This window comes from Equus przewalskii, chromosome 13, assembly GCF_037783145.1.
Source record: "Equus przewalskii isolate Varuska chromosome 13, EquPr2, whole genome shotgun sequence".
Taxonomy (NCBI): Eukaryota; Metazoa; Chordata; class Mammalia; order Perissodactyla; family Equidae; genus Equus; species Equus przewalskii.
In genome coordinates, this window is record NC_091843.1 from 70,848,349 (window position 1) to 70,871,451 (window position 23,103).

Sequence of the window (23,103 nt, forward strand, 5' to 3'; positions counted from 1 at the left end):
AGAAGGGTTTTAAGAAGATGTGAGTGATTTGATCAGCTATGAGATTCAGAAAGATTATCCTGGAGACAACTGGAAGATAAGTTGGATGGGAGAATGTGGAGTCAGGAGGATATTGTAGTATACTTGGTGTATACTACCAATGCACCAATGAACCAATGCAGGGATGGCGATATGAACTGAGAGGAAGTGATGACTATCGGAGACATCAGGATATGTAACTGACAAATCTTGGGCATTTATTAGATATGGAAAGAGGAAATTAAATTTAAGGTTCCTTCCAGGTTTCTGATTTAGGTGATTGGGTAGAGGATATATCACTTTGTAAGTAATTCAGGAGGAAGAGAAGAGTTTATGGAAAACAAAATGAATTGAGTTTTGGAATATGTTGAATTTATGCGGCAACCAAATGCAAATACCTATTAGCAAAGTTGAAATTACAGGAGAATGGTTTGGGAACTGTCGGCAGCGTATATTATGGTAGATGGAGTCATGGAGGTAGATTCTGTCATTCAGGGAGAACAGCACAGAGAGAAGCAAGAAAAGACAAGAACAAGATTCTCATGCAAATCAACATGAGGGGTGAGCAGAGGAAGAGAAACTCACAAGAGAGACTGAGAAGAAATGATTACAAATAGAGAAGTAGAATCAGGAAGAATATTGTCAGAAAAGCCTAGAGATATGAGAGTTTCTAGAAGAAATTAATCAGTTGTGTCAAATGCAGTTAGAAGTCAAGTAATAAGAATTAGGAAATAAATAAAATTAGGAATTGGTGATATTTACCAGAGTAGTTTCAGTGGAATAATGTACAGGAAAGCCAGATTGTGGAGGGTTGAAAATGAATGGAACATAAGGAAGCAGAGATAGAAATGTAGAATATGCTTTCTAGAAGCTTGGCTATAACGGGAAACTTTTAATAACTAGTAGCCAGCAATAGTCCCAAGGTTGAGAGTTTCATTGAACTGATGATTGATTCATTCATTTATTCATTTGTCTTGAGCATACCTACAGCTGCTAAGGAGTGAGGAAAGAGGAAACATTTAAAAGGAGGAGGTCAAGAGAATCACTAATAGAACACTGTCCAGGAGAAGCAATGCACACTCATTCGAGACTGGAGGAAATAAGCTGGAGCTGGGCACTTGTGCAGATGGGTCACTAGACGTAGGGATGCATGCGTTTGGTGGCCCAAGTTGGTTCTGAAATGTGGAAGGCAGGATCATTGGCTGAGCACTAAAAGTGCAACTGCAGCTAGAAACTAAACTGTGTAGTGAGGCCTAAGCTCAAACTTGGGTGGTTTTCTTCGGGAATACTTGATCCTCTGCTTGTATTTTCTTTGACATTGTCCATGAACCTTGTTGTTGCTACTTCAAAAAAATAAAGGAGCGCGTGTTTCATAAATAGAGCATCCTCCGATATGCTGACCTTTCGAATGCCAAACAGCAAGCTGGCCTTCTTCCCTCTGCACTCCATTCATCTGGTTTTCCAGTCGACAAGAGGAGATAGAGATAGAAAGATGGATTGTGTGTGTGCATGTCCATATGTTGCACTCTTTAGAGGTGATGACATGCATAAGACCATCAAAGAAATCTCCAAGGTTGCGGAATGAAGAATTTGAAGACTGCTACTTTTATTCATGCAGAAATTTTACTTAGTGCATACCTTTGAACTCTTTAATCCATATAGCTTTACATGCCAAAATTCTTGTGTTCGTTTTACCTAGATAATCATGAGTCATCTTCCTACTCCAGTTCTCAGTTGAACATCATTCAACAACAAATTTAAAATAGCAGGCTGATGCGCCTTGTTGACTATCAGAGCAACAGGCCCCTGGCTTTGGTTTTCGGCTTCAGTCTTCAAGACACCTCTGCTGAATTCTGGAGGTCAACTGCAAGTAGAACCACAAATCAGCCAGCTCAAAAATGCTTGTTTTCTTGGAAACGTGAGGGAGGAGAGGATGGGGAGCAGAAATACAGTTCAGGAAATAAAAGCCCTAATTCTATTTTGGGTTACATCAACTGGTAGAAAATATGATTTCAAATATTTTTGAATGATCGCAAAAGCTCTGTAATGACCAACCTCACCTTGACCACTTCAACGTGTATTTTATGGATTAATTCAGTTATCCCCTCTCATAGTCTTACATTTTCCCAGTTCCTTCCCCAAAATACTTCTTAAATACTAAACACTGCAGTTTTTAAAGATACACAGGCTTCAAATTCCCTAGGTGTCTCAAGGATTTGCCTGAACTACACACTGTGTGGCTGATCGGTGACCCAGAGAAGAGGTAAAGGAGGCGGGTGCTCCTAGTTAATGGCTTAGAAAGTGGTTGTTCACTGTTGCTGCCTCCAGGTCAAACTCTAAGACTGTCCGGACACCCTGGAAAATATCAAAGCCTGGAATTTTGAAGCACATCTAGGAATGTATTCAGGAGAATACCAAAGGGCACAGACGCCATGTTACACAAAGAATGTTTGAAAGAACAAAAACTATTTCATCTAGAACGTGAGGAAACCTGAGAGTTGTCTGTATCAGTGTGCTTCCATATACAAGTGAGAGATACCCGTTCAAAGTAGTTGAAGGAAAAAGCAGATAGGTTGGTTCAGAGGCTCAAACTATGTCATCAGGACTTCATCTTTCTTTCTCCATCTCTCGGTTCTACTTTCCTCAGTGTTGGCTTTCTTCTCAGCCGTGTTTCGCGTTTGCTTAGGCAACGCCACACTTACCTCCTATCACCGCCAACAATCCTAGTGAAAAAGGAGGAGCTCGTCTTCGACATTTCCAACAAAAGTCCTGGACTCATTGGCTCTGAATCACTCGGCTTTGGTCAAATCCCCACCCCTGAGCCCTGGAGAAGACCTGGTGGAAGGAAAGTGGTTCTTTAGGGAAAACTTTTGTGCTAGTCCCACAAAGAGGGGAAGTACATGCCGGGCAGACAAAAACTATGGATGCCCTGCACCGCCCTCAGGTATATGGTGGACTCTCGTGTGGACAAGGGGATAAAATTTTATGAGCCTCCAGAAATGAGAAGTAGACCACTTGGACAAACCTTACAGGAAAGCAGATTTCTGCTCACTCCCCAAAAGGACCTTTTCACAATTAGAACCATTAGCAGTTGAAACGGGCTGCCTTAAGATGTGCCAAGTGCCAGGTCCTTCCACGTGTTCAGCCGTGGGCCAGATGGGCAGCTGTCAATAGTGTTGTGCAAGGAATTCCTGCATTAGGCAGAGCTTTGCCTACATGACCTGTAAGGTCTCTTTTGACTCTACAATTCTATTATCCTTGTTAATTTCCACAATTCAATTTGCTGTACAGGATAAACAAACCAACCTAATTTGATCTGGAACTTCTGCAGGCTATCACAGGTCATTTCATCAAAAACACATGGCTATAGCCATTACTATGTTTTCTGAAGTCATCTAACAGACATGGTCCTTAACAAGGTCTCCACATTATTAGTTTCACTTATGGCTTTTTCCAGCCTTCTGCTTATTACACAATTACCTTTCGTTCTCCTTTAGATTGGAGGGGAGAGGAGCAGGAAAGAGTTTTCTTCTTGCTGCCTTTCTCCTCTTAAATCTTACAATGTAATTAAATTAAATGTAATTGTAATTAAAATTACGTTGCTCACATTTTTACCTCCAAATTTGGCTTTCATTTTTCAGGTTTAAGAATCTATGGGAAATGCAAGTGGGGGCCATAGATAATCATAGATCTGGACAAAGTTTATTCAAGAAAGTTTTCAAAGAAGGGAGAGAGAGATTTTTTAATTTGATATTAAAAATTAATTTGTAAGATAAATTTAATATACTGCAACATTGTTAGAACTGGGGTACTAAACCTGAGCCATACTCATGAAGAAATAACACATTTGGGAAAGAAACACATTGGCTTCTTTCACAACCGAAGGCACCCCCCACCCCCCGAGCATATACATACATACTCTGTTCTGCTTAAACTGGAGATGACAAACTACACAATCCAGCCTGCAAATCAAACTGTTTTTGCTGAAGTATGTCCATCCTTAATAACTGATTGTGTTTCTTGTCTTTTTCAGTGAATGTAGTGTCAATGTTACAGGAATTTTGGGAAAGCAAGCAGGAGAGGGCTGCGTTCCCAAGTGAAGGAGTGGTGGTCTATGAGTCACTGCCATCTCCTGGGCCTCCCTTCGTGAGTTACGTGACCCTCCCAGGAGGAAGCTGCTTTGGCAACTTTCAGGTAAGAAGCAACTGTAGATTAGTCAGTGAATGTTAATTGGGTTAAAATAGAGTAAGCCTTTTTATAAAATGATAATATTATGTTGTCTTAGTTGTAGTGAAAAAAGTTGTGCCGTGTTCCATTATATATACAGAAAAAGCCTTTTTATAAAATGGTAATATTATGTTGTCTTAGTTGTAGTGAAAAAAGTTGTGCCGTGTTCCATTATATATACAGAAAAATTTGTCAGACGTTCCGATTTTTTAAAATGAAAGTGTTTTATATTAGGGTATCCCCTCATAGTTCTTTATGGAAAATGAGTTTTATAGCATTTTATTTCCCCGATAGCTGCTGCTATTTCCCTCAACATATTCTGGAATAAAACTTAAAGAACAAGGGAATGTCAGCAAAGTCCTTCCCTCAGGGCCCTTCCATCAGTAGAAAGTCTTCACTTTCATGAATTTTGTAATCAAATACTAATCAATCTATTACACACCAAAGCATGGGCCAACAGCAAAGGCTGAGACTCACAGGGCTGGGGTCAGGCGCCCGTGTTAAGCCTGAGTTCTGCCTCTGAATAACTGAAGATACCCTTGGGAAATTTCTTTAACTTCTTGATTTCCCTGACTTTGAGATGGGGAATAATACCCACAGGGTTAGTTGGGAGTCATATGAAATATACATGCAGTGTGTTTATCTGGTACATAGTAGGTATTCCACGTATTGTTTTGATAATTATTATAAAGACTCTTCCAGTTGGTTAAATCTTTATTATGTTTACGATGGGTGTAAATGATGATACATTTCTAGTTGGACATCTACTCACACAAAAACATTTGCCTATACATTAACCATCAGCATGTGGTTATCCAGTATGTGTAACAAATATGCATTGAGTGCTAGGAAATATCAAGCATTGGGCCAAGTAATGAAGATATGGTCCATACCTTGAGGAAATCAATGTACAAAAAAATTATAGTAATTACATAGAGTTATATTGGAGAGTCAATGAAAGCATAAAGGAGCTTTTCAGTTCACCAGTCACCTTTATAAGTACCCCTTCAGTACAGTAAACTCTCTCTTAATTTTAAATAACTGGCACAAATGCCTTATTTATGGTTTATGAACAATGTGAAACTCACAAGCATTCAAGTGTCCCTCTTAACTTTGACAACTGGGAAGCCCGGAGGCAAATTTTCAGCATATGTCTTTGCAGTGTAAGTCTACAGAACTTAATGTCATGTAATTTTTAGGACTAACCTCATACTTGATATCGTTTATATTTCTACCCTTACTCTCCCTTTGAACTTAGTGTGCCTCACTCATTTATTTTATCCTGTTATTGTGTATCTATTTTTCGTTCTTTCAAATCCTTTGTGGAGTAAGGGGAGGATTTAGTTTAATAAATAGACCCACAAACCTATGTCTGCCTAAGGGAAATCAAAGAAGGATTCACAGGAAATGCAATCACGAGCTGACATGTGCACTTAAGGGTGTCTTTGCCAGCTGGTAAAGGGAAGATGACATTCTCAGCATTAGGAACAGTGTGAGCAAAGGCATGGAGCAAGCACTCCCAGAATTTGGGAAGCCTAACTGTGTCTGTGGCAGGGAAATGGTGAGAAATTATGGTGTGCTCATCAAACCATAAGGGACCTTCATGCCTTGCAAAAGAGAACAGGTTGTATTCTATATATCAGAACCCTGAAGGATTCTGAGCAGGAGAGTGATATATTCAAATCAGAAGGATTACTCTGGCAGGAGCAAGGGGTAATTTTAAAGAACTGCTTTCCAAATGTCTGACACCCCCCCCCCCCCCAGCCAATGAGGTCTTGCCTTCTCCCACCCTGCACAGTGACCAGCAGTGCATTTTGACCTCTGACTAATGAAAGTGAATTGTCTGATGAGGATGATTAGAAAGTGGGTCTAGAAGCCTCAGAACAGAACTTGATGGAACCCCAGACACTTCGACAAGGACAAGGGGCAGGGAAGGGGTGAGAAAGGCAGCAACAGGGGAAGGGGTCCCCTAATCCACGTGAGACTGCAGGTCCGTCATGGAGCGCTGTGAGGTGAAGGCTGCTCTCACAGAGCACCCATCAGACTCCCACTCAAGGGAGACCTCCCAGGCAAACAGACCGGCCCTGCCACAGAGCAAGGTCTTGCCAGCCACCTGAGCCAATCTGTTTCTCTGTCCATGAGTGCCACTGGACTAAAGATCACCAAACATTTGAGGAAAACCAAAAGCAAAAGAGAAAAAGCCAAGGCAAGCAAAGAAAAGAATAGAAACAATTCAAGCAGCAGAGGACAGAAGAGAGTATTACAGTGAGTTGCCTCAGAAAATTGTGGGAGGATATTTATCCCTAAAACAGCTTTAAAACAAGGAACAAGCAGGGAACAAGAAATTTAAAATTTGATTGCCAAACTGGAACAGAAAAAACAAAGAAAGAAAAGAGGATTAAATGGATGAGTGGACGTAGATCACAGCCAAATTAGTACAGGATAAAAAATAAATAGCAAAGTACATCTTCTGGAACTTAGAGCAAAAAGACAAGGAGGTGGAAAAAGATGGTGCAGGAGACAGGGGGATAAATCCTGGAGGTAAACATTGGTCTAATACAAGCTCTAGAAAGAGACAAAGGAAATAAAGGAGAGGAAACAAATAACAGAAGCAATTTTCTTTGAGTTGGAGAAAAGCACAAATTTTCATATTGAAATAGCCCACCATATGCCAAGCAGGATCAAGACAAAAGAATCACACAGCTCCGTGGCGGTGCGGGACTTAGGGACAGCACTCTGCTTAAAAGATGGATCAAGGGGCTCTTTTGACACTGCATTTGTACATTAATCTTGCTGATTTGTTTTCTTTTTAATGTAGATTGAATTTATATGTGGGATAGCTTTGGGGGAGCCGATGAAACAGGGCAAAAACTGGCAAACCTGGTGAACAAAACCAAAACTATTTCTTTGAAAAGATAAATCTTTGGCATTTCTGAATCAGAAAAAACCAAGACATATTCTACAACAAGCATGAGAAAGGGAATACAATCATAGGAGTGTAATATAAGAATACTGCATAAACAATTATATTAAAAAACATGGGGACCAGCCCCGTGGCTGAGTGGTTAAGTTCACACACTCCACTTCTGCGGCCAGGGGCTCACCAGTTTGGATCCTGGGTGCAGACCTACACACTGCTCATCAAGCCATGCTGTGGGGGCGTCCCACATAGAAGAACTAGAATGAGCTACAACTAGGATATACAACTATGTACTGGGGCTTTGGGAAAAAAAGAAAAAAAAAGAGGAAGATTGGCAACAGGTGTTAGTTCAGGACGAAACTTCCTCACACACAAAAAAGCATACCTCAAAAGAAAAAAAAAAGGAATTCATCTCCTTATTTAAAAAAATATGAAAATGTAGATGATATTGACTACTTTCTGGGAACTCTCTGTATTATCTTTGCAAGTCCTCTATAAGTCTAAAATTATTTCAAAATAAAAAGTAAAAAAAATAAATAAAAACCTTCCATGACTCCCTATTACCTTCTTGTTAAAGTCTAAATTCTTTATTCTAGTGATAAAATCTCTAGAACTAGCCCCAACTTTTCCTCCCAGCTTTATGTCCCTGAATTTCTCTTCTGACACCACGTGCTTCAGCCTAGCTGTTCCTTCTCACGCCTTGACTTCTTCCAGCCACTCTCACATTCACCCTGGGACCTACTCATGAAGTGCTGTTGCCACCCTCTCTTCGTGTGCAAACTCTGCCCATCTTCCAGGACTCCGCTCAAATGTCACATTCTCCACAAATTTTCTCTGAATCTCCCTGCTAGAAATACCTACCTCCCCTGATTTCCCAAAGCAGGTTTCTCTGTTTCTTCTCTAGTTTTTAATGTTTTGTACCTTATACTCTCACTACTTATGTGCGTGTTCTGTCTCTGTAATAAAATCTAAGGGCCTCAGGGACAGGGTCTGTGTCCTTATATGCCTATGACTCCAAGCACTGTGTTTGCATATAGTAAGTGCCTAATAAGTGTTGTTGAATGAATAACTAAGTGAATGAATAACAAATCCCAAGAATCAATGAAGTTTCTATTTGTCCATTTTTTTATATAATCACTGTTAATTGATATATAAAACAGCAGATACTATTATATAAATATATCAACTAAAGTGTTTCATCTAACTCTACGACATGGCAGGCTAGGAAGGAAAAGTCAGTAACATTAAAATCAGCCGATATTATGTTCATATCTGTGGTTAACGTTCTAAAGTGGATTGATTTGAAACTATTGATTTAAAAAACCTTCTAATTCTCTCTGAATTTAATTTATGCAGAGTAACTTTCCCTCCACCCTATATCCCTGACCTCAAATAACTAAGACTTGGCCATATTCACACCCAGGTATGCATTACGTTTGTTCATGTGTAACAAATACACTCATTATAATCAATCTAGAATATAATGCATTTGACAGATCAGTGAATGAATCTGGAGGATATGAGTCTAGGAAATTCTAACATTCTTGTTCTTGTTTTTATTTTTGCTACCTTGAGAATTATGAATTTCCCAATCATCTCATAAATTTTTGCCCCAAATGATAGGCCTTCCCTCAGGTAGTACCTTCAACAACCTCCTTGTGGTCTGTAAGAAACAGAAAACAAAGTGAAAAAGCTGAACTCTTCAGTGGGGAGGCCTCTTGGTAATCTCTGATCACTTTAGGGTTTCCTTTCCCTTATGTTTAAATCATCATATTTTAAGTTTCTCAGGAGGATTGTTAACATCCTTGCTTTAAAAGATCCAGAATTTCCTGAATCAAGTATGTTTTTAAAATGTGTTTGGGTGGTTGGCTGCCAAATCTGGCCTCTTAACCTATTTGGCTCTCCAAAATATGACTTGAGAAAGGAAAATCAGGAAGGAAAAAAAAAGCAAGAAAATTTCTACTAAAGCAATGTCCTTACACTTTTCTTTGTCAGTTCAGAAACCATCTTAAATGCTATTTTCACCATATAACATTTCATCATGTTTTTGCCAGCAGTTGGCCTGTAAGAGCCTACATGCTCATTCCTGCAATGCCTTTCACATAATCAAATGTCACCCTTGTGCATTGCAAATCATTTCACGATGGATTATTAATGCCAATACCATGTGCTGAGACATGGAGAAACCATTATGCCAGCAGAAGCCTTCTTACTGAGCCGTGGACGTCACCTCCAATGGTGCCAAGTAATTGAAAATACTTGAAGTGGAGTATGGGACTGGGTTGTGGGATTAAACCCTCTGGTTTCATGAAAGCTGTAAGAGATTAGGCTCATTCATTCTTTAGAAAAGTGGTATTCAGACTGAGCTTTAGTTTTCTGATTAATCAAAGGAAAGCAGCCAAAAGGTTCTGATGGACACAAACCACTGGTTTTATGCAAAGAAACCTCCCACTGAAGTAAATGGGAGGCTGGTGTCCAAGAGGACTAATTAAAGAATTTTCAGTTCGTCTTGACACCACAACTGCAAAAAACAAGAGAGCCAGAGGGAAAGAAAGCAGCCGCAAGCCTGTCTTTAAAGCATGTCTTCATAAACTACTGCAGTATAGAAAAAGAGAAGTGAAAGGATGATTCTGCTTTGAATTTCTAAACAGTAAACAAAATGATCTATTGATACTAAATTATCATATTGATAGATAAATTATTTCTAAATAAACTTAATTATAACTTTCAGAAAGTTATATTGAAACACATTAGTACTTCTTGTCTCTTTTATAAAAGAAGCCATCTTCTAATGTTACAGGCATTAAGCAGGAATTCATGCTCTTCGGATGGTTTTTTTTACGCCATTTTTGTCTAGGCAGTTAATCCTTCCCCAGCCACATATCATGACCATGAAAACTGGCAGCACTTTCCATTTTTTACAATAAAAGCAACACAAGGGCCATCAGATCAACGTCTGATCCCCCTCTTGATCATCTCAGACAGAAAGCCATTCATTTCAGCAGCTGCTTTTGTTTCCAAATCTAAAAGGGGACATTAATTGAATATTTTATCTTATTTTATATTTTGATCAAAAGGTTTGTGATTCAAGTTTTGTTTTCAAACCAGTGACGTGGTCTTCCATATAGTCTGCTAGAATGATTCAGATTAATGAATTTCATTCCTATTTGGAATAAAAAGCAAAAATTCCTTTGCATATAGTCCTAGGCCATGCGATTATTATGTGTATAAATTGACTAAAAAATGTATCCCCCTGGCTAAAACATTGATGTGATAGCTCGATTTATTTGAAGTGTAGGACACTAATTCGTTGGAGTATCCTATCTTTTTCACATAAATATTTTGTTGTTCCTGTTAAAATTGCTTCACAGAAAATACATACAAGTGTTGAACACTGGAGTGGGGAACTTTGCTGTTTGCATAATGCCAGGCACCACATGAAATCGAGACATTTAATATTTCCACAGGCAAGCTGTTGGTTGTTTTTTTTTTTATTTTCAACCAACATTTGGTGTTGCATAACAGGCTACACAGTTGGGAGATGTAAGATGGAACATGCAGAGGAGATGAGCTCCTTGCAAAGATCTCTTTCTAAAAGGCCTTTCATTTTGTGCCACTTACTTTTCAAACTAAAGCCTTTGCCTATGAAGATATCTAGAAAAACTACTTTTGCAAAGCGCATACTGCCCAAAAGAAGGGTAAGGGTGTTTAATTTTGTTTTGTTTTAGTTACCTAAGACAGTAAGCACTCTTCATCTGGATTATCAGATATAAAACACAGGTTTCATACTTTCAGGCATTGAATGATTCCTCTCAAAGTTCAGGGAATTAAAAGTATATTTAAATCACAATAAACTATGTTTATAAAATTAATTTTTCCCAGGAGAGAAGAACTAAAAGAAAATGTGATTAATTCTTGACTTGACTAAATGGAATGGTAATGCTCTCTTTTTGCTGAGCGTTAAATAAGGCCTAGCCCTAACATTCCATGCCCCAAAGAGAGATAAAGTTCCTGCCATAAAATCAAGACTATTGCCCTGCACTAATGCGGTTTTAATGCCAAATATTTCAATTTGAAATCAGCCGTGACCTCTTCTGTCTCTAGAGTTGTCTACCTTGACCCAGATGCACAACACACTATGCAACGTAACTTAACTTCTAAAGGAAGTATTTCCTGGTAGAAATCTCCACAGGAAAGCATCTTGTTTTGCAACTAATGAGACCCAAAGATAGGAAGGTCAGTTATAACCCCTTCCTATTTGACAGTCGTATGTCAGCTAATGATCCAACTTTAATGACTTGCCCATGAAACTGAGAGTGCATATTGTTTTAATGAGAGCTTTTATTTATTCCCAGGCCCCTTCCCTAACTTTAATCTGTGTCTTTTCTTATCCTGCAAAGTGAATAGAGATGCTTGACCTCCAAATAGAACAGCAGAGTGCAGTGAGGGCAATGCTTGGGAAAAAGCTCCCTGGTCAAGGAAGACTTGAGGCCATCTCCGCAGGATTCTGCCAGCCCCTCGTTGACAAACTTCAGGAAGATGCTCACTGTCTCACCAGTTGCCGAGCGAGGAAGAAAAGCTGGCTGCACCTTTCCCCTCCATCCCTCTCAGTGCAATCAGACCCAAGTCCTTTCACATCAAAGCAACTATAAAAATAAACCCAAACTTTGAGCCCTGATCAATTCATCTTGTCTTCACCTTAACTTGAAAAAACAAAAAGAAAAAAATTAAAAAGGGAAAAGAAAAAAACCTGAAGCAGCAAAACACAACATGGTTTTGTAATAGTTACCAGGGACCTTGGTCTGGGGATGTGTGTAGAATAACATTTGCAGCAGAGGTAAACGAGGAGGAGGCCAGGTGGTTTGTATTAGAAAAATAACATTCTGACCCACCATGTGCATAAAACGTTTCTTTCAGTTGACAGGAACTGGTGAGTTTTCTCTGAAAATTGGACTCCCAGACCAGTCCCCTCCCCCATACCTAGCAAAGACCCCCCATTCCCAGTGCACACAGAGCTCCAAATTGTTCCCAACGAATTTGCAGCCAGCCTGACCTACGGAGAAAGAGACACGATATTAACTTGGGTGACTGAGTTTCAACGGTTGCCCTCTTTCACATCACCATCTGGAAGGGGGAAAAATGCTAATATATCCACAATTAGATAAATTGGAACACATGCAAATGTTCATGCTTAGAACAGGGCAGTCGAGGTCTTAAAGACCTGAAAGGGGGACAATTAGCAGCAGGGCCTGGTTTATGGCATTCTTTGTGCTGAGGGCTTGCTGTCAGGATGAAACTGAGGTGTTGGTGACACTGACCAGAGCTGGCAGGCCAAACACATAAACTCTGCAAGTCACTGCCTGAGACTTGGACTCTGAGGCACAAAAGCAAAATGTTCCAACCACTTGAATGACAGACTTGACAGCCGAAAGGATTTGAGCAAGAATTCTCACTTCTCACAGAGTCGGTTTATTTGATTTTGCCACCTGCACCATCCCAGCTTGGGAGATCCCCTTGGGTACGATGTGCTATTGATCGAATGCCACCTAAATAACACTGACCTGCCCTTGACCCCAGGGGGGACAGCACCTTCAGCTTTGAGCGTGCATGTAGATCCAGTCTATCACATGTGCTCTCACATTGCTGTTCTTATTCAAAAACCGTGCTCCTCACAGACTCCTTTTCAAGTCCTTGGCTACCAGTGGTACACCCTGAGTAAAGTATGCCTACTTTGGTTTTATACATTTTGGATGTGCAGACCTTTTTCTTCTTGGATGTCTTTAAAATACAAATATGAAAAATTCTTAAGTCTGACGTTTAATATGGAGAGAAGTTAGTTATATCGATGTCTTTCCATACGCTTTCCTAAAGAAGGCACTGTAGTTGGGATGTCTGTACAGAAAAATTTTGGGATTCAGAAACAGCTATTCAACACACGTATCCTACCTATTTTCTAAAATAAATCATGAGAAAAAAATTATTAATCAAATGAGGGCTTCCAGGGAGGTAACCGTTCAGAGTATAAATTATGTCAACCTGGCTAGAAGGTGTTCCTATGAACAATAACATACTTATCAATAATTTTTAAGTATTTAATAAAGAATTAACAATAAAACTAGTTTCTTATTAGGCATTTCTGTTTTTATAACAGGTGCATGACTACCACAATTTTATTTCAATTAAGTTAGGAACTTACGTATATCCTAAAAAATTGGCTAGCCACTATTTTATTTTGGGACAGCCTACTGGCCCAGAAATTAATCTTGGTTGATTAATCTTCCATCACATAGTGTGACACTTTAGAAAACCATCACAGAAGAAATAAAAACTGCTGAGCAAAAAAGGAAAATTGAAACCTCACTTAGTTAGGTCCGTAGTGCTTATAGTCTTCCTATGGGCCTGGTTTTAGAAAAATTATCCTAAAGGATTATTGTTTCGACCTGAACGCTGCTTTCCTTGCCTCTTGGGTAGAAGCAATTTCTCTAGTGAGAAATTAGCATTTTTGTTGTTAGCAGAAGGGGATTTGCCATTGTGATACTGTGATTTATAATAAGAAATATATATTGGGTCTTCACCTTCGTTCCTAGCACAGAGCTCCTGAAAACCTGGGAATTCCATAAGTGAGAAGAGTGATAAGGGTATTTTTTAATTCATAAAAACGCCTTTTTACCACACCTGAGTTTATGTTAATGAGTTGACTTTCAGAAGGCCCCTAAAGATGGCGGCTGCTGCCAGGGGAATGAAGCATGTGATTAGGAGGTTCAGCCCCAGCGTCTGATCTCCTGGGAGGGGAGAGGGGCTGAAGATTGACTTAATCACCAATGGTCAAAGATTTAATCAATCATGTCTAAGTTATGAAGCCTCCTTAAAAATCCTAAATGGTGGCATTTGGGGAGCTTCTAGGTTGGCATATATTTGGAAGTGCTGGGAGGGTGGTGCACCCAGAGAAGGCATGGAAGCCCTGAGCCTCTTCCCGCATACCTTGCCATGTGCATCTCTTCCTCTGGCTGTTCCTGAGTTGTATCCTTTTATAAGAAACGAGCAATCTAGTAAGTAAACTGTTCACCTGAGTGCTGTGAGCCATTCTAGCAAATGATGGAATCAAAGGAGGGGGTTATGGGGGCCTCTCATTTGCAGCTGGTTGGTCAGAAATATAAGTAATAACTTGGCCTTGCAATTAGCATCTGAAGTGGGACCAGTTTATAAGACAGAGTCATTAATCTCTGAGATCTGGTGCTACCTTCAAGTAGACAGTTTCAGAATTGAGTTAAATTGTAGGACAGCCAGCTGGTATCAGAGAATTAGTTGGTGTGGGGGGAAAACCCCATAAATTTGGTGACCAGAGTATGGAAGTGTAGAATGTTGTAGTATAGTAGAGGAGAGAGTTTTCCTTTTCAACCATGAAGCCTATGAAGCTTCCACATAGGCTCCTTCTAAATCATAATGCCAATTTTTCTTATTTGGAATTTCATATTGTTTTTCTTAAACAAGATCTCCCCAATTGTGCAAGCTTCAGGCCCCACAAAACCTGGTTCTGCCCTTGCCAATTAGTAATGAGACACAGAAAGGACAGAACCTAGAGCAACATTCCTCTAAGGATAGTCCTGGATCTGCCTGCCTCAGAGTGACCTGAAAAACTTGTTAAAATGCAGACCCCTCATCGCAATCCATCTGACAAAACTCAGTAGGTCAGATTGGGGCCTGGGAGTGTGCATATTTAGCAAGTTTCCCAGGTGTTCTTACTATGAACACTAAACGTTTTTTTTGTTGTTGTTTTGTTTTGTTTTGTTTTTTAAGAAGATTAGCCCTGAGCTAACTGCTGCCAATCCTCCTCTTTTTGCTGAGGAAGACTGGCCCTGAGCTAACATCCGTGCCCATCTTTCTCTACTTTATATGTGGGACGCCTACCACAGCATGGCATGCCAAGTGGTGCCGTGTCCGCACCTGGGATTCGAACCGGTGAACCCCAGGCCACTGAAGCAGAATGTGCGCACTTAACCACTGCACCCCTGGGTCAGCCCCAACACTAAAGTGTTTGAACTATTGCTTTGGACTCCTGGCCTAGCCTTAGTGATGATCTTCATAGTGTACCCTGTGTGTTCCTAGCAGCTTATTGGTAATTTAACATCCAAAATAAAATACAAGGCCAGAATGAGCTGGTCTTGGGAGAATTTCTTATCCATTGGAGCTGGGGAGTTTAATTTAAATGACTTTTGCTCTTGAAGAGTTACCAAACACTTCTTAAAATTGTCAGACAAGCTTATGTGGTGAAATCTCAAATTCTCTTGGCCCCGTTCTTAATCAAGGAGTCACTTCCAGCCAGCACAAGAAACTTTCTACGGGGAGTGACATTTGATCTTCTGGTCTAGCGAAAGCTGGCCTTTCTCTCTCCATTTTCCTTCTCCCACAGTCCAGGTAGAGGAAAGCATTGAAAGGACAATAGGAAGGACGTGGATGTTGAGACATCTGTCAGCACGTTCCCCTCCTCACTGAGCACAGTTTCTTGCCACAGTGTACTGCTTCCTCCATGGCCTTCTCTTCTAAATGAAGTTGAGTTTGTCACGTGGCCATGGGAGGAGATTCTCTTAGAGTCTTGTGTCAGAAGGACCCATGGAGTATTAAGGTTGGAGCTTTGGCTGATGTACTGTACTGATTTGAGGAAATGCTGTGAAACTTTAGCCAAAGTATGTGTTGTCTCTATTCTAGGTGAGTGACCATTTCTGTGACAAGCAGAATAGCGTAGTGGTCAAAACCCTGGGCTCTCAAGTCAGCCAGACCCGGGGTTGGATCTTGTTTGGCCACTTTTTAGGTTATTGGACCTTGGGATATGTAACCTGTTTTCTTATCTACAAAATAAGGATAACAACAAAACCAACCTCATAGGATTGTGGTAATGACTACATGTGCCAGTAAACATAAAGTGCTGAGCTCAGTGCCCAGCATATAGTGTCAGCAATGGAGGTTACTATTATTGAGCTCTCCCTCAAAGGTGACTGAGAGAGTTCCTAATTACCAGAGATGAGCAAAGCCTTTGTATTAGTTATCAATGGCTGCGTAACAAATTGCCTCAAAACTTATACTCATTGTCTCACACTGTTTCTGAGGGTCAGAAATTTGGAAGCAGCTTAGCTGGGTCATTCTGGCTTAGGGTCTCCCAGGGGCTGCAGTCAAGCTGTCAGCAGAGCTGCCATCCTCTGAAGGCTTGATCCGGGCTGGAGGATCAGCTTCCAGTGTCACTCAGGTGGCTGTTGTCAGGCCTTAGTTCCTTACCGTGTGCCTTTCTGTAGGACTGTTCACAAGATGGCAGCTGACTTTTCCTGGAGCAAGTGATCCAAGAGAGAAAACATGTGTGACCAAGATGGAAGCCACGGTGTCTTTATAACCTAACAGCGAAAGTGACATTTCATGACTTCTGCCATATTCTGTTGGCTACACAGACAAACCGTGGTGCCGTGTGGGAGAGGACTGCACAAGGGTGTAAATGCCAGGGGGCAGAGGGCCCTGGGGGCTAAGGCAGAGGCTGGCCACCACTGTCTTTAAGTAGTTTTCCTGAGCAGTGCCACAGACGCACTTATTTTTTTGCTTTAATTTTAGATTAGAGTCAGGAGGCTTTGAAATGATTATAGTGGTTTATAATCTACCAGCAAATGAAAGGCATCTGAGCATCAAGATAAATGTCTGAGTGGGGTCTGCTAGCCACTTGAAAAGCATGTGGCTCCACATGCCTAGGAAATCCACAGCTGACTTTAGTAAAATCTCGACTATTAAATATTCCGGCCCTGCACTTTCACAAAGTGCAAAGGACAAAAGTTGTCTCTCTGTATTAACAAGGAAGAATGGTTGGCGGATAAGGCACGGTTTACAAATCTGTATTTATGATTGGGGTCTGGCTGAAAAACAGCGAGAATAAACCATACAACCTGGGAAGTCTAATTCTAGCAGGAAGTTGCTTTGAAATAACATCATACTTCATTCACTCCCCAACTGATGTCTTTGACGACCAGTTTGGACACATCAATAAAACGTCCTGTCACTTACCATATTTTATTTTCTTGCAGAGTTTCCCACTGTTTGATGGTAATTCTAACAGCGCCTGTTCTTACAGCAGAATCACACTCTGATTTCGATTTGCCAAGTAGATTGCTTTTGGCTAAATTTCTTGCCCAAGCACCGGTCCTTATAGTTTGAGAGGGCCCATTAAGAAATCCCTAAAGAAAAATATGCAGCTTTTACTGGCTTGGATTTGTAGCTCCAAAATTTAGAAAAAGGTGGCTGGTTAACATTATAGACATTTTGAAGTACTTGTCTTTCAGAAATGCAAAGAACAAGGGCAAGAAAAGCCCTTTGATGGCTCAGAATTTATTTTATTTTATGTACTTATTAATTGGTACACTTTCTCCCCCATTTTATCCGAAGATTCTGTACACTGAAACAATAAAATAAGTAAAGACATGTGTCTGCTCTAAAATCTCGATATTGGTTAAGTCTCCACGGTCCCTTTTCCTGCCTTCTGGGGAAAGGCTCTTGCTGTTCCCTCAGCCCCCCGGCACTTTGATCTCAGAAGCGGTGCCATTTGGTTGTAAATGTACGTGGCGCCTTTGATCTAGTACTTAGCTGGTCTTATTTAAAATAGATAGCTTCTTTTATCTAAGCAGTGTTTACGAGGTCTCTCTCTGTGAAAGATGGTTTAAATTGCTATTATTTAGATAGAAAGTTATATAAAGTTTCTTAAGAGTGCCCAGATCTGAATCTAATTCTCTAAATTCTAAACCCCCAATGGCACGATTATAGATTTCATGAAGCAAATTCCTATTAAAATGAGCCACTCCTACAGAAGTCGGGTAATATTTGCAAAAACTTTGCTTTTTAATGGGGAAGTGATTTTCCAAAGAATAATAAACGTATCCTACACAGAGGCAAAATGGTAGTCTCAGAGTAACTGAACTGGAAGGCCAATTATCCCTTTGAAATTCATGTATTAATATATTTTTATATTACTGAGTTATGCCTGCGATACAGGGTATATTAAAGTGGGACTTTTTAAAAATAATAAGTGTATATCCTTAATTCTCTTCTTTAAGAGAATTTCTTGAGCATCTTATCAGGTGCTTTAGTGACTTGTGTTGGAAATTCCTAAGCTGTGTTCTAGTATTCTTTCCACAAACTATGCTGCAGGTGCAGAGACACAAAGATGACTGAGTCACAGACTCTGCCCTTAGGTTGCTCACAGTCTGGGGTTAGGGGGCAGAGCACTAGTAGACAATTACACGGTAATGTGGCAAGTGCCTCTCGTGGACAGTGGCCCTCCCAGCGTGGCCTTGGGAGTGGTCAGGGAAAGCTTCCTGGAAGAGGTGGCACCCAAGCTTCAGGAAAAGACTGCTGACTAAGAATTCAGTGTCCTGTAAATTCCCAGCCAAGTCCATAATGCAAAGCCAACCTATACGCCCAGGCCCCTTGGTTTACTACAGATGCCCGAGACCTTGGGAAAGGTCTAAACTTGGAATGGCTTTGCTGTGAGAAGCTACCCCAAAGCCTTCTTGCTAGTCCTTCCACACTCAGGAGAAAAACTCCAGACTACTTTTCACATAGATTTTAGAACTTCAGCTCCATTCTTCATTTAAAGGCGATGTGGGAAATCTCTTTGTGCTGTAAGTGAAAATAGCTGCCTTTAATTGTTCTGTTTTGGTAGGTTCCAGACATATGTTTTTTCCATCCTCCATGCTGTTATGTCCCTACCATTTCAAAAGTCTCGTCATTATTTTATCCACGTATTAACCATGTGCGAGGACATCCAAGAGCTGACCGTGGGAGTCTGGAGGATGCTCAAGAAGTATTCAAGGGGCCCTTCCCAGGCCTGGAGGTTGGGAGAGGGGCAGGAAGAAGTAATCTGTGGTCAAGTCCAGGATCATCACAATAGCAGTCACAGCTGTTCTAGGAGGGAGGTCTCAGGGGGAAAGTGAGAGGGGGCTGGGGGGCCTGACCTTAGGGGGCTCAGCCTTGGTTTGTGCAGACGGAGATGGAGCCAAGAGGCCAGCCTCTGGAGGATACAGAGCACGAATCTGGGATGTTCCTGGATCCGTGCAGGCATGGCGAGCATGGCACAGATGAGGTAGGGGCAACGATATGCTGAAAGTAAACTGAACGGGTTTGGCTTTTTCCCAGTGGTGCTACCAAGCCCTTGAGGCAAAATGAAACTGCAAGATGCAGTGGGATCTTTGGTACTTGCCCTGTTCTTTCACATCGGTCACCAAGCACTACTGATTCTGAGAACCATGCATCTTAGGTCATAGGAGCCATGGAGCTCAGAGAGCCTGGCCTCCCCATCTGTCCAGTGAGGAAACAAGCCCCAAAGTTCAGGGAGCCCAGGTCTCAGACACTGAGTGGCAGAGCCAGGGGTGCCTGGCCACTGGCCTGGTCTTCTCTTTGTGGGGTTTCTTTCCCACTTGGAGTCCTAGAGCAGAGTCTAGGACCCGAGACAGTTGCCAGGAGCCTATGGGAGAGAGGCCATCACACCCAGGGTTCCTCCAATAGGTGTGGTTCCAGGGCCAGTGCGGTTCGCATAGGGCTTCATCCCTCCATCTGGACCCCCAGGGTCCATACCAAGTCAGAACTTGAATAAGAACACTGTAGTTCATGAGAAAAGAGATGGGAAAGAATCAGGATACCCTGAGCAGACCCGTGTGAGCCACGGGAAAGCCAGGCTAGAAGGATGGAGAGCAATATTACATTTGGGAGAAATGAAATGCTTTTTATGAGTTACTGATCATAGGCTGCCTATGGCCCTTAACTTCAGGAAGGCCAAATGAAGCGTGTCCCATGCAAGCTGCGTGGACTGAGAGCAGTTGGAAAGGGTGGTCCTCAAGAAAATCAGGGGACTTTTATTAGAGGAAGGGGGATAAATGCTGGAAAAGGGAAAACAATAGATTTTGACAGCAGCACCCTTGTCCTAACCTGGAGGTAAAAAAGTATAAGACTGAGATGTTCTCGTAGAGTGTTACCGTGTGCCAGGTTTTCGCAGTGCTTCTTGTCTATTACCTAATTGAGCCTACCCACAGTCCTAGGATTCCTATTAACAGAGGAGGAAATTGAGGCACAGAAAGACTAACTTGCCCAAGGTCTTTCAGCTGTAAGTGCCAGAGCTGGGGTCTGAAGCCAAGCAGTCTGACTCCAGAGCCTGGGTTCTTAATTATTGTGTTAAAAGTATCTCCCATTTTCCGTCTTTCCTTACATTTTTTGTTCTCTGAAATAAGGATTTGAGGACTCTGATAAGGAATGCAATCACCTAGCACACAACAGTAGCTATGATTACTTTTATTATTATTTATTAACAGAGAACACAAAGCCTCTGGTGCATAGTAGATATTCAATGACTGAAATAAGACACAAAGCATTGGAAGACCAACCAGGACATTTGCGTGGGCTCTAGGGCTGCAAGAAAATCTGCATGATCTTCAGCGGATTAGCAGTGGGTATGAGAATAGGTGCAGACAGCAAATGCATGAATAGAAATATCCAGAGACCCACTGAGGCAGGGAGGAAATGGTAAGATGCTGAATCCTTTAATGACTCCTTTTCTCCATCCCTTCTCAAGTGCTGCTTAAGTAGAGCTGAGGCCAGACGGGATGCAGCGAAAGTGGCCCTAATCAACTCCCTCTTCAATGAGCTGCCCTCTCGCAGGATCACCAAGGAATTCATAATGGAGAGTGTGCAGGAAGCGGTTGCCTCCACCAGCGTGAGTACCCAGCAGGGAAGGGAGGAGCTGGCTGCACTGAGAGGACTGAAGCATTGGAATCTTGGGAGGTGCTAAAATGAGCAAATTTTTAAAGAATTTTGCAAGTTTAATTTCTACTCATTAAATCGTTAATTTTCAGAAAAAGAACACTCGGGGTAGAAATCACAAAATTGGAGCTGGCTCTCTATTCCACATCTCAGTAATATTCTTAGCCTCCCTGGATCACAGTTAACCAAGCTTTAAATCAAGGTGGATAATTTGATCCCCCTTGATTTGTTCATTTGAATGTTTACTGTTTGAGGAACATTGTTTCTTTTAGGGCTTGAGAACACATGAAATTGAACACAGCTTTAATTTAGAGATAAAATCATTCATTTTCTCCCGGACTTGACTAATCCCAAAAATTATCTGAAGTGTTCATTAAAAATGCCAATTCCCCAGGGGCCAGCCCAGTGGCATGGTGGTTGAGTTCCCACACTCCACTTCTGTGGCCCAGGGTTCCCAGGTTCAAATCCCAGGCACAGACCCATGCACCACTCCTCAGGCCATGCTGTGGTGGCATCCCACATACAAAACGGAGGAGGATTGCCACGGATGTTGCAATTGCTCAGAGGCAATCTTCCTCAAGCAAAAAGAGGAAGATTGACAATAGATGTCAGCTCAGGGCCAATCTTCCTCACTTAAAAAAAAAAACAAAAACAAAAACAAAGAAAAGTGCCAATTTCCCAGCCAGCATGGGGTCCTGCAATCTGTATTTTTAAGGAAAAACTGACTGCTTAGATATGGGAAAAGCCATATGCTCAGTATTTGTTAGCTTTTAGAATTGTCATGCTTAGTATCAACTACTTCTTTCAGAGAGCTTTGAAAATTTCTGTAATGGACGTAATTAAATGCAAAGTGCTTTAAGAACAAAAAACTATGGCTTAGAAATTTAGGTTGACGTTTTCTCAGCAATCCAGAAGTAGATGATGTGCCCCGTGAATTATCTAGACCTCCTGATCCTTGTTACCTCCTAACTATAAACCCTGGAGGAAGCCTTGGGTCCTCACTGTGGCAGGTGTCTCCCTGGTGTGTAGGCCAAGGGCAGGAACTTTGAATTACCAAAGAGATTAGCCATCTCCTGGCTTCACTCTTAGCAAGGATAAACCCCATCTGAGGTTTTCATTCTCTGAGTCCCTTAATCCGACGAGAAAGGGTCTGTCACTCTGGAAAAACTGCTGATAATGAAAGAGACATTATCACACTAGCAGTGGCCTTTTTGCCCCTTTTCCCCTCATAAACGCTCTTATCACCCAGAGGAGAGATAAGGAAAGGGGCAACGGACAGAGTGGTTGACCTGGCAGGGAGACGGCAAGGAGGCCTGTTCTGTATCTGCTCTGAGGATGAAAGGAAGCCTTTCTTTTCTTCCCCTGTAAATTTCAAGTGCCTTTGAGGAAGAGAAGTTAGGAAAATGATGCCTGATTTATATGTGTGGAATTTACTCAGGAGCAGGGAGGGACCCTCTGTGTAAATGTAATTTATCATTTCTTCATGGAAATTTCTAAGGAAAGAGAATATATATGGTTTGCAGGCTTCTGGATGGATTTCCTCTGGGATATTTAAAAAGCCAACATAAATATTTCAGCAGCAGTGTGTTAATGTTATTGCATTCAAAAGCCATAAATTTGCTGCTATCTGATGCTGGCAGTTGTTTGTGCAGTCTCACGAAGACATTGCCCACCTTCCCAGGAATCCAAGGCCGTGGGATATTGCAGGGCAGGCCCCAGTGCCATTCCAGAGCTCGCGTTAGCTTTTTTACTGCTGTCCCCCCTAACCAACTTGAACAGGAATTTCATTTCTACCCAGCACCCACCCACCTTGTTTCCTAAAGACTGAGTGGTCCAGAAGTGAAAAAATATAAACCACGATCCATGTCTCCAGGCCGAACACCAGCATACGATGAAAAGCTCCCATTAAGAGTCATGGTAGTAAAATATGAATGCTCCATACCACCAGGGAATTCTTTCCGTCAGTTACATAATCTTGCCTGGTTATCACTGGAATCAGACGGAGCAAGGTAGGCCGTTTCAAGATTTCAGTAACAAACGAAGGGAGCCTCCGAGGGCAACCACTCAAACACTAATGCCACGACTAACAAAAACAAGAATCTCTGCTTTGGGATAATTCTTCTTTTAGCAAGTACAGAATCAGTTAACATTCTAATCAA

At 41.4% G+C, this 23,103-nt stretch overlaps 1 protein-coding gene across 1 annotated transcript in view; it reads left to right on the forward strand.

The window, feature by feature from the left end:
- LIX1 (limb and CNS expressed 1) overlaps positions 1-23,103 on the forward strand; it is a 48,332-nt gene that overhangs the window by 12,242 nt on the left and 12,987 nt on the right. Inside the window, exons 2-3 of the mRNA XM_008535832.2 lie at positions 4,052-4,212; positions 20,757-20,897. Of these exons, the coding sequence (XP_008534054.2) occupies positions 4,052-4,212; positions 20,757-20,897 (302 nt within the window). The remainder of the gene's footprint in view (positions 1-4,051; positions 4,213-20,756; positions 20,898-23,103) is intronic.